We start from the raw sequence: 17,954 nt of genomic DNA on the forward strand, positions 1-17,954 counted from the left end.
TTACTCAGGCCTTTTGTTCAGCAAAAAGTTTATTTTTACAGTTTTAATTTTTTTAAAATCACACATTTACAGATTTCTTTGAAACCATCTCCCATGTATTCACAAAAGAAATAAAACTTGGCAAAAGTGAACAGTAATTAATCAAAGCACTTCCCAGACAAAACACTTAGATAGTTAGAAGACAAAAGAAAATTTAAAACATTTTGCAGCATTTTTGCAAATTTGCTCAAAATCAAATTTCAGCTTGACATATTTAGTGTTATTGAAACAGGTTTGTTTGAGCTGAGCTGCGCCTCGCCTGGACAGCAAGGTGGCGACAAAAAACTGCCATCAAGTCGGACAGTTTTCTGACTTTTTGCCAGCAGCCTTCAGTCTGTACAGGAAGCCACAGAAGCACCCACATCCGGTTAGATTATTATTACTCATTCAGATCTTATCATGTCCGTTTATCAGCCTGTTTACGGTCTCAAATTATTGTAGTGATGGACAATGTAAACTTTTCAAATATACAGACAATCTGTTATTTCTGTACATGGTTGAGCTTCATTTATATAATTTCTAATGTAAATCAGAATCATATCATTTTGCTGCTGTTTATAAATCTGCTGAACGATTCTGCCACCCTAAAAAAATTACGTCAATAAATCAAAACCATCATAACAGCTGTCAGATCAGTCAGTCAGCCTATCACATCTGTACACGTGTGGATTTAAGAATCCTCACATATAGACTACTGACCACAAGTCTCTGTGCTGTTTAATCTTCAATCCCTCTTTTCCGTCCTTAAAATAATGAAAATACTGTCTAATAGACTGTTTACTTTATGATGAATGTATTTAGACTTTGTGACTGCAAAACGTCACCATCAGTTACAACATGAACTCTGTTAACAGAAGAAAAATAACTTCAAATAAGACAAATGAATTCCAAATCTCTGAAATTCAACACCAGAAAAAAAAAGTCAACATCTGAACCAATCAGCTGTTCGATCAGCTGAGATGCAGGCGGTGCAGTCGGCGGAGAGCAGCTGCGGCGCCTGGCTCTACGATCTGCGGCCGCCTTGAAACTGCAAAATTACAGCCTTCCACTTTTGCGTGACGTCAGAGCAGATTAGACTGGGCTCAGACACAAATCTAACCAGCATGCATTGCTTGTCAATTGCCGGTGATCAGTTCTGCTCAGAACTAGGTCGAACGGACCTATTGATTTCTTCTGCAACAGAAAATACATTTATGTGAGTTTAACAGAGATTTGAATAGAGATTTTCCACAAAACATGTGCATCCTGATGCAGGTTTGAAAAGATGAATGCATCAAATGATGTGCAGTCTGTGTAACTGTACACATACGATAACAAATCTCATCAGTTGAGTGTAAATTAAACATCATATCAAGATTCTGTGTAAATGTAAACTATACAATATTTACACTAAATATGGACATTTGGTCCCTTGAACAGAATTAAATCAGTACATGAAATAAGCGATCAGTTTACTCTGATTTGAGAGATGATCAGAGGTGCAGCGTTTTTACCACCATTGTTACTGCTGGGATTAAGGTACGGGAAGAGTTTCTCAGTGAAGGAGCAGCCAGTAAAGGAGTACATGAGAGCTGCAGCATCTACGTCATAAAAGGAGACCAGACCCTCCTCATAATCCACAAACACCCCCACCTTCTGAGGGGGGGACTGAACACAGAGAAAGACTGAAGGGCCTGCATGAGCTTCATATTCATTTCCATTTGTCAAACACAAAGTCCAGAAACCATTTTGTGGGTTCAGAGGAATTTTTCCCTTCCTGTTGACCGACTCTCTGACCACTCCTAAAGTCCATTTAGTCTTTCCTTTAACTTCAACCTCAAAGTAAAATCTGCCTGAAGAGCAACTCTGCTTTGCTAGAACAGTAAAGGAATGGGAGAATCCCTTTGAGTATACTGGAAGTTTCTTCTCCGTATTGCCATGTTTCACTTGTTTTCCATCATCAGACAGGACGAGTTGAGGATGTGCTGTATCAGGATCAAGAGTCACATCCACTGCATACTGCTGGACCCTCTTCAGCTCGGCTAAAATGGGTAGCTTCTTCATCTGTTGACTGAGTGTCTCCTCCAGCTGGGCTACAGCTTTCCTCACAGTCCCTATGTATGTTGATGGATAGAAGCTGACCTCTGTCCAGTTCTTGGTGGGTGGAGCAGCTTTCAGGGACTGGACACTCTGGATAAGAACGAGGTGGTCTTTAGTACGTGAGAGCTGCTCCACCTCAGAGCTTTTCTTCTTCAGCTCAGAGATTTCCTGTTCCAGCTCTTCGATGAAAACTTCAGCCTGTTTTTCTGCTGATTTCTGCTTCTCTTTGATCGTGTTGATGAGCTCGCTCAGGCCTCTCTCAACAGACTCCTTCAGAGCCGTGTAGACCTGAACACCTTCTGCGATCTCTCTCTCTGCATCTTTCTCACTGAAGTCAGTTGACTCTTTAATCTTCTGAATCTTATGTTGTCTCTTCTGGATCATCTGCTGAATTTCAGCATCTGTCTTCCCAAGTTCTGCCTTCTTTACCTCATATCCTTCTTCCAGAGGAAGAACATTGTGCATCTTGTGGTCTGAAACGTGGCAGAGTATGCAGACACATGTCTCGTCGGTCTTACAGAACAGCTCCAGAGGTTTATGGTGCTTCGTACACATCCTGTCTTCCAGGTTCTTCACAGGGTCGATCAGCTGGTGTCGTTTCAGTCCTGAAGCTGTCAGATGAGGCTCCAGGTGAGTCCCACAGTAGGAGGTCAGACACACCGGGCAGGACTTCAGGGCCTTCAGTTTGGTTCCAGTGCAGACGTCACAGAGAACTTCTCCTGGTTTGGTCACTTGTTGCTCTGTTTTCTCTCTGATCTGATCTTCAGATGGCAGATTGTTTGCAGTAGCCACATCTATACACATAGTGTAAAAGTAAGAGAATGAACAAGTATTTGTAATTGCAGACTTCTTAATGCTTCTTAATGCATTCTTAAATGCACATGCAGGAAGTAGTGAAGCATCAGTGGCAGCTTTATGTACATTTACCTTCTGCTGCAAAAACACAGAGTAAATCAGATACAATTTAATGCGGATAAGACGCACTGGCCAGCTGCTCGAAAGTGAAGATTTTTTTTAATCTTACATGAAGACAGACCCTGTAAGTGTGCTCCCAGTGTGTATTTTTTGTTTTGTTTGATTATGACTTCTCAAAATTGCTTCTTACACTTGTTGCGCCGGTTAATTTGAGCAGTTAGCCCACTGCTGACAGTCTTAATTTGTAATGTTCTCTTTTTTAAATCTATAACTCTGCTTGTTTGTTACTCAGGGTTGCCAGGTACCACAACACCGCGGTATCTGGCAACCCCGTACCACAACCGTGTACATTGTGAGTCTTGGCAAGTATGAACTTGCCTCTCAGTGCCTGACACTGTGACACTGTGTGAGACAGATCACGTGTTACATAAACTCTCTGACAACGACTTACAAAATACAGCTTCACATCCATCAACACGTCAACCTTATTACAAAACAGCATTCTGTAATCAGGACGTCTCATTGGTTATGAACTCAAGCCATGAAAATACCATTCATGCTACAGAGACTGCAAGGAGGAAATAAATCAGAATTCAATCTGGGAGCGCCATCATGTCTCTGATGATTAATGATAGCCTTTTCTCACCCTGTTCCTCTACATGTTAAGTAAATGTGACTGACCTTGTGTTGCTGAGACGGTGTCGGACAGACGCTGCACCAGATCATTTCTTTCCATCTTCTCTAAAATCTTCTCGGTCACCTTCAGAGCTCCATCGAGTTTGTAGGTGTTTTTCATCAGATCCACCGTGTTCCACCTTTCTGCCTTCTCCAGTTTGGACGCTTGGATGGCCTGGTAGTCTTCCAGGGTGTCAGAGTGCTCCAGAAACCACTTGAATTTCTCAAATTCCACTTCTTTCAGATCCTCCAGGGTTTTCAAAAGGTCCTCTGACGTCATCGTGGCTTCCTGCAAAAATCGGGGAGGCTTGTCAACTGAAGAGCGACAGCAGTAATTCTGATTGGCCGAGGGGACCTAAAAACGTTTAAGCAGGATGTAGCACCAAGGTTATCCACCAAATTGTAAAAATAAGGATCACATTAATTCAGGTTTAAACAAAAATGTTCCTTGTACTTAAACTAAGGAGGAGAAAGCGATGTGGAGCAAAAAACCATAAATCCTTACCGATCTGCAGTAATTTGGTCTCGTAAGCTGTGAAGACGTCTAAAGAAAATATTTGCTCGAAACTTGACTTGAAACTTGTAGGAGAACAAAATAAAATCTAAGCAAGAAAAACACTAGAACGCTAAAAGAAGGAGGAAGAAGGGAATACTTATCAAATCCCGCCCCCTTTTGTTCAATTTCATTAAAAGAAGAAGTTAATTTTAAACATATACTTTTTTTTTTTTTTTTTTCAAAAAACATGAGGAAACACTGAGCAACTTGGCAAGAAATGTCCCACAAATTACAATAAAACAGTAGATCTGGGTAATATAATTTCAAAGCTAAGAAAAAAGGCCAGAGAACCATGTTTATAATCATCATAATTATTTCACAGAATTCCTATAATTTTGAAGCACCTTTATCCGGACATTTCCTTGCTTTGTAGTTTTTTGTTGGGTTTTTTATACTCTCCAAATTTTTTATTATTTTATTATCTACTGAAGATGCCGAGGCTTCTCTTATAATCTGTATAATGAGGACTTGCTGCTTTTCCTTGTAATTGTTTTAATTATTTTGATTCATTCAATGTATTAAAACCTTTATACATGTGTACTTTTACTTTTAATACATCAATGCATTTCGTTGAAATCACATTTACTTTAAGTTTATTTAACAGCACATCAGCGTCTCTGCTGCAGGACGTTTTCTTCCTCTTACAGTCTTGTTCATGTGCCAGATCTTTGCACACGGCACTACACCTGCCCGTATCTATCATGATGATCTACGATTCATCGTTGAGCTCACCTGGTTGGACCAGATTTGGACGGTTAAGAGTGTTTGATGCATCTGGACTCGATTTCCCATATTTTTTTTCTTACCAGAAAATTAAGAGAAACTTAAGAGAATGTTTCCCCATAAAAAGTATTAGACTGCAATAATTTGACTATAAAATGTCGACAGATCTATCTTTCTTTGCGTATTAATTTTTCTTTTCATCTATTTTAAAACAAACAGCTTTTAACCCTTTATGCTAAGGCAGTGACTGACAAAGCAGATTTTTTTTCAGATCTGTGTATTTGCATGTTTGGCAAAAGTCTGCATGTAGCTGCGAGCAAACTTCCCCGAGAATGGACTAGACTTTTTTATCCAGCATCTGAACCTCGAACGGTTTTATGGATGTGCACAACAACTCTATTTTTTACATAACCAATGCAAAAGACCAAAACATGGGTAAATGTTCGGACTATAAAGACCTAAAACGGCAGTAAAAAAAAAGGCCCCAGAGGCCTGAAGTTTAGTCTCCACTGTGGACAAGGTGTCCAGCATGTCCAATATGTCCAAAAACTCTTACTGTTCTTTGCTTTAACCCTTTAATACCTGAGCAGATTGGCTTGATTTCTTTGAAAAACACTGGAGAGCTGAACAACTTAACAAGAAATGGCCCAAATATAGCAAAACAATTAGGGAAAAAAAAATACAAGAAAATTACCTAGAATAAAAAGGAAAACAAAGTTTAAAAGAGAAACAAACAAAATAATAATAATAATTTAAAAAATGCAACATAATTTGAAATAATCAAGACAATCATAAATAAAGTTCTCTGGAAATGCCCCCTCCCCCCCAAGCTAATTTCTTTTTTTTTTTTGTTTTTTGCATTTTTAATTTTGATTTTATTCTTTGCTGGACGTTTCTTGCCATTAGAAAATCAAATTTCAGCTGTTAAACACAGTGACGAGTGTCAGCTGTACTCACCGGTGTTCGTCAGAGACTCTGCTGCGTCTGTGAGGAAGAATTCGTCTCCACTGCGACTCTCACAAACCCGAACTTTGATTTAAGGGTAACGATGATGAAATGTTGTGTGTCCGGTTTTGTTCCACCTCTAACTGCCGCTTTGTTCAGGGATTTTTATTTCCCTGTCTTCCTGTTATGGCTTACAGGTTTTGGCTGATTATGAAAAGCTGAAGGTGGTACCATGTCAGTCAAGCAGGGAGAAAGAGGTTGTTTTTTTACACAGTTTCATGAGCCAGAAATAAAGTTTGCACACTGAGGAAAAAAACAGCGAGTGCTGCCTTCGGCTTTAAGGGAAGTCGATGGTTTTGGTTGTCACTCTTCAGTGTTTCACCGTTTTTCAGTACTTTGGTGTTTTATAACAAATGGTTTTCATTTGTATGCCTCACTGCACTCGACAGTAGCAATCAGCACTCAGTGGTTAAATGTAACTAAGTACATTTACTGTACTTAAGTACACATTTGAGGTACTTGCATTTTTATTTATTAGTATTTACTTTTTTACTTTTACTCCACGACATTTCAGAGGGAAATATGATAATTTTTACTTCATTGTATTCACCTCAAAGCTTTACTTTACAGATTTCTGCATAAAAAAGACATAAGAAGAGATAAAGAAATAAGGTTTGATAGAAATTAAATTACCAAACATTTAATACCAGTACAGCTGGTTGATTAATTAGTTGATTGACATGAAATAATGAAATTGTCAACTATTTTGATAAACAAAACATCTCTCTCTCTCTATATATATATACATATACATATACATGTATGAGGACTTGTTGCTTTTCCTTGTAATTGTTTTTATTTATCATATTTTTACTTTTACTTTTAATACATCAATGCATTTCCTTGAAATCACATTTACTTTAAGTTTATTTAACAGCACATCAGCGTCTCTGCTGCAGGACGTTTTCTTCCTCTTACAGTCTTGTTCATGTGCCAGATCTTTGCACACGGCACTACACCTGCCCGTATCTATCATGATGATCTACGATTCATCGTTGAGCTCACCTGGTTGGACCAGATTTGGACGGTTAAGAGTGTTTGATGCATCTGGACTCGATTTCCCATATTTTTTTTCTTACCAGAAAATTAAGAGAAACTTAAGAGAATGTTTCCCCATAAAAAGTATTAGACTGCGATAATTTGACTATAAAATGTCGACAGATCTATCTTTCTTTGCGTATTAACTTTTCTTTTCATCTATTTTAAAACAAACAGCTTTTAACCCTTTATGCTAAGGCAGTGACTGACAAAGCAGATTTTTTTTCAGATCTGTGTATTTGCATGTTTGGCAAAAGTCTGCATGTAGCTGCGAGCAAACTTCCCCGAGAATGGACTAGACTTTTTTATCCAGCATCTGAACCTCGAACGGTTTTATGGATGTGCACAACAACTCTATTTTTTACATAACCAATGCAAAAGACCAAAACATGGGTAAATGTTCGGACTATAAAGACCTAAAACGGCAGTAAAAAAAAAGGCCCCAGAGGCCTGAAGTTTAGTCTCCACTGTGGACAAGGTGTCCAGCATGTCCAATATGTCCAAAAACTCTTACTGTTCTGTTGCTGTGTAAGTTTGGTGCATCCCGAGTTTAAGATTCAAGGAGTTTATCTAAATAAGGAGGAAAATTTAAGAAAATGTTTCTGTATGAAGCCCACTGTTTCCCTATACACACACACACACACACACACACACACACACACACACACACACACACACACACACACACACACATATGTATGTGTGTGTGTAACCTTAAAATACTATTTTCTGACTATACTTGCTTTTACTTGTAAAATTTCCATTGCCAGAGCTTTACTTGTGACACAGTATTTTCACAGTGCATTATTAGTAATTATATTTAAGTAAATGATCTGAACACTTCCTCCACTGCTGTCAGTCCTTAAAAACTACAACTCCCAGGAGGTGGAGCTTCTGCCACCGTGGTTGTGCTCAGGTGTGTTGCATCACTACCAGGGATTAGACCGGGATTAGACCAGGATTAGACCGGGATTAGACCGGGATTAGACTGGTTGTTGATCATGTATGCTGCGATGAAGCTTAACAGTAACTTTGCGGAATAACAATAACGTTTGTGTGCAGAAATCTGTTGGACCAGTTTGACCAGTTTGGACCTGATGGTTCCAGCGCCTCGCCAAGCCAAGCTGTGTGCAGCTGTGGTTGTTCTGCATCTCTGGCTGGCAGTCTGCAGAGCATCGGAGGCACGTTGGTTGTAAGTTGAAAATCTTTATTTAAAAAAAAAAAATAAATAAATCCTGCATCAAACATGTTGTTTCAGTAAATAGTAAGCATACAAATCAAAAATATTTCAAAAATGAAAGAAAAGAAAAAGTCCTCATATTTGTGAACATGGATCCACTAAAAGTTTTTGCACAGAATAATATAAACACTTGTGTAATTAACGCTGGTTAATGTGCACTAATCTTAATTTGAAAAGTAACTAAAATTCTTCAGTAATTAAGTACCAGGGTTAAGTGGTATTCTGTCTGTGTGTATGAAGCTCTGTGATTGGCTGAAAAACTACCAGCATAAACAAATCTTAAAAAATGGAGCTCCCTAAATGTCTGAACTGTTCCTTTAAAGTTTAGACATTATGTTACTGATCATTATGACCACACAAAAAATATCCCGTAGTGCAATATTTAAATTTCTACTTATGTCAACTTAAATTGTACAAAATTGTCTGAAATAATTTTGTGTTTGAGTTGTAGTGGAACTGTAGAGAGGAACATTCCCAAAAATGTCAGGAAGCAGCACGACCCCATCTGTTACTACACCTCGTAAATTTCCCGATAGGTCACGTTTGATTGTGTCTAAAGCTTTTTGAGGATCATAAAAACTCAGACTGACTTTATCATTTCCAGTGATGCTAATCTGTTTGATCTGAATCCGCATTGGATGTCAGTGACATATTTGTGCTTATCTAAGAATATGTGCAATCTGATGCTGGAGAGTTTTCCTTGAATTTCGGAGAACTGTGGAAGTAAAGAAGTGCGTCTGTAGTTTGTGAAGTTCCCAGTTGTACATTTAAAGTCTCTGTAAATAAGAGAGGGTGGGGGTGGATTTGCTTTGACGAGAGGACTGCAGTCTTCCTGTGTTGGCCAGGCCTCTGTGATAATTTCACAAAAATAAATAAAGTCATGGCATTAAATGGACTTACTTTTGTGGATCTGATGTTTAAAGGGCCAACATTTACAGGGTTACACCTGAGGTTGGGGGTAAAGAGAGGGACCTGAATGAGACTGTTGTGACTGGCAGCTGAGGGAAGAGTTACTGGATGTTTCAGTGGGTTTACGGAGGGAAATGATGGAGGTAATTGAAGCCGGTGGGCCAGATCTGTGTGGGAGGACTGAATGCAGAGGTGGTCCAGAGGGGGTGGTGGTGATTCAGTGTGACCAGACTAATGAGAGTGTGATTTGGTGTTCGGTGAATGGAGGGACCTGTCGGGGGGGCTGCCGTGATTGATGAGGTTGTGACGTCTCTCCAGCGCTCCTCCACCTCTCACTGCAGCTGTTTCCAATGTAAACCAGGCGTTTCTAAGAAGGTTTCCATTACAGATTTGCGCAGAATTTAGCGATATTTTCAAAATCTCGATAAAACACAATGTTGAGATGACTGTGTTTCCAATGAGTGATATTTTGATGATAATGTTCCAGGAACCATGGCGATGCAGAAACCGCACTAGCCTGAGAACGGGCTGATAGTTCACTCCTCCCCAACACCGGCGATCAGTTTACACTGACAGGTGTGACGATCAGAGGTGCCGAGTTTATACCACCATCATTATAACTGGGATTAAGGTACGGGAAGAGTTTCTCAGTGAAGGAGCAGCCAGTAAAGGAGTAGATGAGAGCTGCAGCATCTACGTCATAAAAGGAGACCAGACCCTCCTCATAATCCACAAACACCCCCACCTTCTGAGGGGGGGACTGAAGAGAGAGACTAACTGGAGGAGCATCAAGAGCTTCATACTCATCTCCATTTATCAACCACATAGTCCAGTAACCATTCCTTGGGCTCAGTCTGACATTTGCCTTCCTGTAGATCGACTCCCTGACCACTCCTAAAGTCCAGCCGTTCTTTCCTTTAACCTGAACCTCAAAGTAAAATCTGCCTGAAGAGAAACTCTGCTTTCCAAAGACACCCGTACGAGGAAATCTCTCTGGGTTGTCCAGAAGATTCTTCTGCACGTGCTTCACTTGTTTTCCATTAAAAGACAGGTTGACACATGGATTTGATATATCAGGATCAATAGTCACATCCACCGCATACCGCTGTACCCTCCTCAGCTCTGACTCAGCGACCAGCTTCTTCATCTCTTTAGTGAGTGTCTCTTCCAGCTGAGACACAGCTCTCACCATGGTCCCCTCATGACAGACGGACACTGACCTCCGTCCAGGCCTTGATGCATGATGGCCGTTCAGGGACTGGACACTCTGAACAAGATGGAGGTGGTCCTCTGAGCGTGAGAGCTGCTCCACCTCAGTCCGTCTCTTCTTCAGCTCACAGATTTCTTTGTCCAGTTCTTTGATGAAAGACTTGGCTTTCCTTTTTGTTGATTTCTGCTTCTCTTTGATCGTGTCAATGAGATCAGCCTGGCTTCTCTCAACAGACTCCTTCAGAGCCGTGAAGACCTGAACACCTTGTGCGATCTCTCTGTCTGCATCTTTCTCACCGTGGTCAACTGAGTTTTCCGGCTCCCGAATCTTCGATTGTCTCTTCTGGATCATCTGCTGAATTTCAGCCTTTAGCTCAGCCTTCTTTTTTTCAAATTCCTTCGGAGGAACAACATCATGTGTCTTGTGGTCTAAAACAGGGCAGAGAATGCAAACACTGGTCTGGTGTCAGTGAGTTCTCCTGTTTTTGCTTGTAATCATGTATAATGAAGTCATGGTGTCTCACACAAAAAGTCAAAGCTTTACCTTCTCTCTTAGAGGAGGAAGTTCCTCTTCTCTCTGAAGTCTTTCCAACATCAATGGCATCCACCGACACTGTGTGAGACAGAGTGTGTGTTATATAAACTCTCTGACAACATCCAAAAGTTCTGTTTCACGTCCATCAACATATCAACCTCACTGCCTGACAGCATTTTGTAATCAGGACATCTCATTGGTTATAAACTCAAGGCATTAAAATACCATTCACACTACTCAGATTTATATCTCACAGTGAGAAAATAGTCTGCTTTTCCTCCTTATTCTGAGAAAGACAGCTACAGCAGCTTGTCATTTTGCATCAAAATATAATTTTTTTAAAGTTTCACTTGCTGGGGCATCAACCGTGTGAGCAGCCCAGAAATTTTTTCTTTAATTTTTTTTCATTCCTTACTTCACCTTCTTGAGAAACGAGGGCTTTTCTGCGCGCATTTTGCGTCTTTGCATCAAAGACATGAAATGCGTGCAGAAAGTGATCAGGTCACAGCCTACGTAAACTGTGGGTGAGCTGGTTTTGTACAACGTTTCCATGACAACGCACAGAGATGACCGTAAACAAACAAGAGGCCATGTGTCACTAACAGCAGTAAAAACCCCAGGTAAGACGTATATTCCAAATTGGTTGTACACATGCCAAAATAATGCTCCTAAAACCCTAATCATACCGCCATATCCCACGTCTTATTTAGTAAATGGTAAATTTGGAAAATGACCTAATCTGGATAATTTAAACAGAATATGCTGTTTAAATGACCCCCATCAAATTCAGAATATTGTCATATTTGGAATAATAGCGGATTATTGGTGCTTGTATCCGTAGCCAGAGTCTCAAACCGAGGAATTAAATTAGGTAACATCATGATGCCTCTGATTATTGACAACCTAAATCTTTCGGATCAGACCTCCGATTGTTGTTCTTTGGTATATACAATGAGCTTCAGTACAGAGACTCTGTCCCATTAACTACTGAACAGCTGTGACTGACCTTGAAGTCCTGAGCCGGTGTCTGGCAGACGCTGCACCACCACATGTCACCTTCAGAGCTCCCTCAGATTGATATGTGTTTCTCATCAGATCCACTGTGTCCCGCCTTTTAGCATCCTCCAGTTTGCACTTTTTAATAGCTTGGTATCCTTCCACGATGTCAGGCTGCTGCAGATGCCATTTAAAAGACTCAAAGTCTTCACGTGTCAGATCCTCCAGAGTGCTCAAGAGGTCCACAGCCGTCATCGTGGTTCTCTACTAAAATTGGACAGTTTTGTAAACCGATGGAAAAATGTAGCCCAAATGTTTCCGAGCAACAACGGTGGTTCTGATCTGCAGAGAGGAGTTTGTGTTGGTGTTAGTGTGCAGAGTTTGGACAGTTGGAGCTCCTGCTGCTCCTCTGTGGGCTCATTCGGTACATTTACGTGATGTTTGAAAAAGTGGAATTGTTGTGTTTGTCCGACTAAAACTGGACTTTTAAGAAACATGTAAACATGTTAATCTGAAGGAAATCAGACTAAATTGAATTTTCATTTTTAAAAACATTAAGCACTGAGGAGTGACTTTCATTTTGGCTTAGATTGGGGACATATAAGCTGAAAAGGTTGTATTTTATATTTATCTTTAATAAAACAGTCACGGCCCGGGTCACTGACAGAGCAGTACCACGTGACGTACTGAGATGAGAACGTGTTGCAACACCAGCTCTTAGAAAAATCCCCTGCTTCCATAGAAGTGGCCCAACCCAGACCAGAGGCCTGAGGCCGAGTCTCCAATGCGGAAAACACGTCCACGTCCGTCCACTTGTTCAGTGTATCCCAAATCAGCTGTATCAATAACAACTGCAGCCACATTAGGCTTTATATTGTAAACATAAAAGTGAAATAAATCAAATTTGTGTGTTTGACAAAGTAAATATGATCAGCTGTACTCACCAGCGTTTGTCGGAAACTCTGCTGTGTGAAACGTTGCTGATCCGGTTTTTGCTCCGCCTCTGACTGCAGCTGCGTTGGTTTTGTCTCCGTGGTGATTGGACATACAGGTTTACAGCAGTACTGTAATTAATTACTATGCTGCGTTCACATGGAATCCAGCAGGGTTGTTTGGACAATAAAACAACGTTCCTGCAGCTTAAGGCAATTAATATTTAAGGATTTTAAAGAGCTTTTAATGTCACCCAGAGTTAAGTTTAAAACCAAATCCCTAATGACTAAAATTGAAGGACGGTTTAATTTTACCCACATGTTTATTGTAACAAAAAAATGGTATTTTTGTCCAGTGAAAGAGTTAAATTATCTACATCAAATACAACACTTTTTTGAGTGAAGCACAAAGAAGGCGATCAATGTTTAAACATATATTTGGGTTCCCAACAAAAGAACAAAATGGCATTTCTAGACAATTTTCTTGGAAATGTTTTGTTTCTCTCTCTGCATGTGAGGTTTCACTGCACTAACACCCATCATGACACGATTAAAAAGAGCAATTTATTCAATTATTTAAGAAGAAATACATGTGACCAGTATTTTTATGATTTTACAGTGCAGCATTCGAAAAACAAACAAAAAAAGGGTATTTGTAAAATCCTGCCCCTCATATTTGAGCATTTTTAAGACTTTTGAAAGATTAATTTCAGTCCTCTTAATACCAATTAAAGCCTTATTTTTAGATAAACGAAGTTGGTGCCTTTAAAGACTTTTTAAGGATCCATGGATAAAGTTCAGTGAAGCCGGCAGAAAATGTCAGCATTGCCGTCCAAAGTGAAAAAATATGAACCTTTTGCCAGATATTACTCAGCCTCTACACAAGAGGAAAACATGGCCGATCTGGACAACAAAAGGCTGATGATTTTGGTGCAATAACACCCAGAGTTATGTGATCAAAAATTGAAACGTAACCGAGATGTTGCAGGAGAAGCAGGCGATGAATGGTTAATTAATAAATTACTTTTGGAGGAAATTTAACTTTCTTTACATTTTGAAGAAAATTCTAACAATTTTTAGTTTGCAAAAGAATATGAAGGGAAAGCTTCCTTTTATCTATGTAAACTGCCACAGTAATTACACACAATAATAGGCATAATTTATTTCTATTTTACTACATTTATTCAGTTTTTGACACATCACCATAGCAACATATGAGCATGTGTTCTGTATTTTGCCGCGCTGCTTTTCCCTCTGACTTTTTCCCCGTTTGTTTCCCATGCCGTCCCGAAGGTGTCGCCGGTCTGCCGTCTGCCTGGTTGTGTAGGTCCTCGGTCGGAGCCACTGGACTCCGGAGATGAAGTGATTCTTCTTCTTCTGCTGTAAAAACAGCTCGACCTGTTTAAGATGGTTAAGCTGGTTGACCAGTTTAAGGTGTGTTTTTGCATAATTTTGACGGTTTAGTTGCAGATAGAAATCGTGAGTAGAAATATGTACAAGAACAAGTATATAAAAATATAAATGTGAAAATAAAAATACAGTAATAGTAAACAATTAGCACAATATTAAATTTTTTTAGAAAGCGCATTTATAATATGCGGAGTATGTAAGTATGTAAGAAATATAAATGCACAGTTATAGACAATTACTGTGTGAATATTTAAATTAAAATGATGCTGAGTGTGTGAAATATAAAACTAGTATCTGACTTTAAAATATAAAATATGCTTTCTTCCTGAACGTCCTGGTAAATAAAGAATAACATTTCCAATGAAACTATGAAGAAAAATACAGATGATATGTATACTATGATGTATACTATGTCTGGAAGTGAAATAGATTTTTAGTAGTTTTTAAGTGGTAGTTTGTGCAGAGACGTTCATGTAATGTGCAAATGTTCACAGTTTTTCGTATTTTTCGTGACGCTATGCCAACAAGAAAATTAGGTATTTCTTGAGTCCACGTGGTCGTTTGTGCCAAATTTGAATTAATTCCTTCAAGATGTCATTGAGATGCTGAGTTTACAAAGAATGAGACCAAATTTGAGAAAATTTCCGAAAAGCCGTTCTTTAGATATTGCGTAGATGAGACCAACAGATGGAAAACCCAAAATATAATCCTTTCAGCGGGATGTATGAAAATCTCATTTTCTATTAAAACATTTATGGAAAATAACTGAATCAAGCATTTGAAATAAAAATAAGAGTGATACATTAGACTAGTTAAGTATGAGCAAGTCAGTGAACATTTTAAAAACTATCATCAAACATCATATGATTTTAACAGTAATACACTGATTATTCAAAATATATCAGATATGCAGCTTAAAACAAACTTCACTGCGGTCTTCACCACTTTTTAAAAATGAACAAAAATGTCATCACTTTTTAAAGAGAACAGCCTTCTTTAGAAAAAAAAAAAAATATATATATAAATTTGAACAGTTCAACATTTTGGGAAATATGTTTATTCACTTTTTTGGAAAAAACAAAACAAAAAACAACCATGTTTGTTCAACAAAACAATAACAAGAACACCAGACGATATGCAAACGAGAATATACAGCCAGCGGGTCATTTTTGCAAGTTTCATTATCCTGCTTATTAAACAGCTACTTACTAAACAAATTAATAATTTCACACAAAATACTGATTTTAAAAATGATTTTATTTCTTCTGCTAAGTATAAGAAAGTTATAAATGGTGATATTTGATTTAGTCTTTGTTAGAGAAATGGGATTTAACTTCATTTTGTCCAGCTGCTGTAGATGATACCGTAAAACTTCAGTTAACAGCTCAGACTCGTTAACTCTGCCGATAATATCGTCTTATTTGGAGCTCATAAGCTAACATCGTGTCCATATTGACAAAAGATAAATCATATAAACATATTTGTCTGAGTCGTCTAAGCAGCTAACGAACATTAACTCCAGCAGGTCAACTTCTGTCAAAATGAGCTGCACGGTAACCATAGTAACCAGAGCCAGACTCTAATTGAGACGAGCCTTTATTTGGGAAAATGTGAAGCCACAACGGGCTACTAAAAGGGACTCGGCCTTTAATTGGGACCAGGCTTTTTTTTTTTTTTAAGTTTTGAGATATTTATTATAGCATACGTAAAACTAATTTGCAGCTTTTAATGTAGCGATCCCACAAACATCACAAATTTCCCATAAACACCATAGCTGTTGCTAACTACAAACATAAGAAATTTCCTGCAAATGTCCAAAAAAGACATCTTTATGACATCTTTTCTGGACATCTGCAAGAAAATTTGGTATTACGTTTGCAGTGGCAACAAGTATTATGTTTTTGGGATTATTACATTAAAAGATGCAGATTGGTATTACGTTTAGCCTCTAACTGAGACGGGCCTTTGATGGTCAATGGTCGTCGCCACGCCGGCTTTATACTGAAAGGGACTGCATGTTTGACTGTGACTGTGCTTTTATTTGAAGTTTTACGGTAAGACAAAGGCTTCTTGGAGAGGATATTTTCAGAGGAAGGATCACAGCTGGGTTCAGTCAGACAGTTTTATTTCTGTAACCGTGCGTCAGATTTCAGATGTGAACACTCTTTTTCGGCTTCGCTTTCTTCTTCAGTCCTTTCTTTTTACTCTTTTTGTTTGGATCCACCATCTCGCCTTTGAAGGAGCTGTTTGTCGACGTTTGCTGCTTTCCAGAGAATTTCTTTTGAGATTTGAAACCTCCCCGACTGCCTCCTCTCTGCTGCACCGACCCCTTAATGGGGCCCTTCATGGGGCCCTTGCCGGCCCTCCCCGTAGTCCCTCCGCTGTCCGTTTTACTCTTCTGCTTTTCCTTCTTCACAGACCTTTTCACCCGGATGGCCCTGCCCTCCAGTTTGGTGCCGTCCAACTCCAACGCCAGCTGCACCGAGTCGGCGCTCTGCGACAAAAAGGTACGAAAACCTGATCAGATTCTTGTGTTACATTTGGACACATTTCACGAGCGGTTAAACTTTTGAAAAATGGTTAGATTTTTCCCAAATCCATGTGAGCCAACTAACAATAACCATAATCATGAAACTGATATTAAATTAAAACCGTATGTATCATCATATATTATTTTTATTATTCATTTTTATCTTTTATCTACAGGTTTTATTCTGCCTCATAACTTATGGCAGCTTTTCCTCAGTTTTAGTGAGTACTCTTTCTTTAGTACTTTAGTACTTCTTTTCTTTCAGCTTTTGTTTTACGAAATAACTTCGTTCACGCTAGAATTCAAAAACGACTCACACAGAGTTGCTGCTGCTCTGAGTGATGTATTTCTACAGTTATTGCTCCGCTCATTTATGGAGCCGCGCAGCCGCTGCGTTATCAACAGCACGGTCCAGTTCATCCCCGAGTCCCAGCGGACGTTTGCGCCAAATTTGAGGAAACTCTGTCACGGTGTTCTTAAGATATCGCCGTCACGAGAATGAGACAAATTCAGGGTTACAGCGACCTTTGACCGACCAAAAATCTAATCAGTTTATCGTTGAGTCCCAGCGGACGTTTGCGCCAAATTTGAGGAAACTCCGTCATGGCGTTCTCGTGGCCGGCGTGGAGGCATAAACATTTCCATATTCGTATTTTAGGACCTAAAAGAGGATAAATCAGCAAAAAAGCCGCCGTACCTCAAACAGGACGTAACCGAATCCTTTCCCGAGTCCAGAGTTCTGGTCTCGCACCAGACGCACCGCCTCCACTTTGCCGCACTCTTCAAAGTGCCGCCGAAAAGCCAGTTCATGCATCTCTAAACACACACACACACACACACACACACGTTAACACAGAACAATAAAACACGTGAACTCGTCCATGTGAACGCTGCAGAAAAACTCACCGAATGAAAGATTCCCCACGAACACGGAGCGTTTGTGATCGTGCTGCAAAACAAGAACGACATCACTGACTTCAGGGTTCACACACACTGTTTCCAATAACTTTCAAGGACTTTTCCAGGATTTTAAGGCCATTTTTTAAGAGCACACATTTCTCTGAAACGACCATCGATCATCCTCATCGGCTCTTTTTTCATTATTATATAACAGCTTTAAAAAAAAAGAGTTCAGAAAAGGATAAGAATTATATGTTTACATC

General features: G+C 39.4%; 3 protein-coding genes and 1 long non-coding RNA gene across 6 annotated transcripts in view; 1 reads left to right on the forward strand and 3 right to left on the reverse strand.

Moving 5' to 3' along the window:
* Positions 1 to 11: 11 nt before the first annotated feature.
* Positions 12 to 6,075, reverse strand: LOC121940937 (E3 ubiquitin-protein ligase TRIM21-like). The gene is made up of 3 exons (XM_088075189.1): positions 5,945 to 6,075; positions 3,715 to 3,997; positions 12 to 2,912 (listed from the first exon to the last, which is right to left on the reverse strand). Exons 2-3 carry the CDS (start codon positions 3,986 to 3,988, stop codon positions 1,486 to 1,488), a joined length of 1,701 nt encoding a protein of 566 aa, XP_087931315.1. The 5' UTR covers positions 3,989 to 3,997; positions 5,945 to 6,075; the 3' UTR covers positions 12 to 1,485.
* A 612-nt stretch (positions 6,076 to 6,687) lies between these two features.
* LOC148190086 (uncharacterized) overlaps positions 6,688 to 17,954 on the forward strand; it is a 12,918-nt gene continuing 1,651 nt past the window's right edge. The window contains exons 1-3 of the long non-coding RNA XR_015776116.1: positions 6,688 to 8,222; positions 14,145 to 14,285; positions 16,680 to 16,768. This is a non-coding gene — a long non-coding RNA (uncharacterized LOC148190086). The remainder of the gene's footprint in view (positions 8,223 to 14,144; positions 14,286 to 16,679; positions 16,769 to 17,954) is intronic.
* Positions 8,217 to 11,001, reverse strand: LOC121966015 (E3 ubiquitin-protein ligase TRIM21-like). 2 transcript variants are annotated; one of them, XM_088075210.1, is made up of 2 exons: positions 10,933 to 11,001; positions 8,217 to 10,817 (listed from the first exon to the last, which is right to left on the reverse strand). In XM_088075210.1, the coding sequence occupies exon 2, from the start codon at positions 10,738 to 10,740 to the stop codon at positions 9,739 to 9,741; it is 1,002 nt and encodes a 333-aa protein (XP_087931336.1). In that variant the 5' UTR covers positions 10,741 to 10,817; positions 10,933 to 11,001; the 3' UTR covers positions 8,217 to 9,738. The 2 variants fall into 2 exon arrangements, with proteins under 2 accessions (XP_087931336.1, XP_087931337.1); XM_088075211.1 differs by having other exon boundaries at positions 8,217 to 10,843; positions 10,933 to 11,000.
* Positions 15,303 to 17,954, reverse strand: part of rbm34 (RNA binding motif protein 34) — a 7,431-nt gene continuing 4,779 nt past the window's right edge. For both annotated transcript variants that reach the window (XM_088075213.1, XM_088075212.1), the window contains 3 exons: positions 17,698 to 17,740; positions 17,489 to 17,607; positions 15,303 to 16,755 (listed from right to left, as the gene is read on the reverse strand). In XM_088075213.1, the coding sequence (XP_087931339.1) occupies positions 16,411 to 16,755; positions 17,489 to 17,607; positions 17,698 to 17,740 (507 nt within the window). In that variant the 3' untranslated portion in view covers positions 15,303 to 16,410. The remainder of the gene's footprint in view (positions 16,756 to 17,488; positions 17,608 to 17,697; positions 17,741 to 17,954) is intronic.

The sequence above is a fragment of the Plectropomus leopardus genome, chromosome 3 (assembly GCF_026936395.1).
Source record: "Plectropomus leopardus strain MGB_pleo_1.0 chromosome 3, ASM2693639v1, whole genome shotgun sequence".
Lineage (NCBI taxonomy): Eukaryota > Metazoa > Chordata > Actinopteri > Perciformes > Serranidae > Plectropomus > Plectropomus leopardus.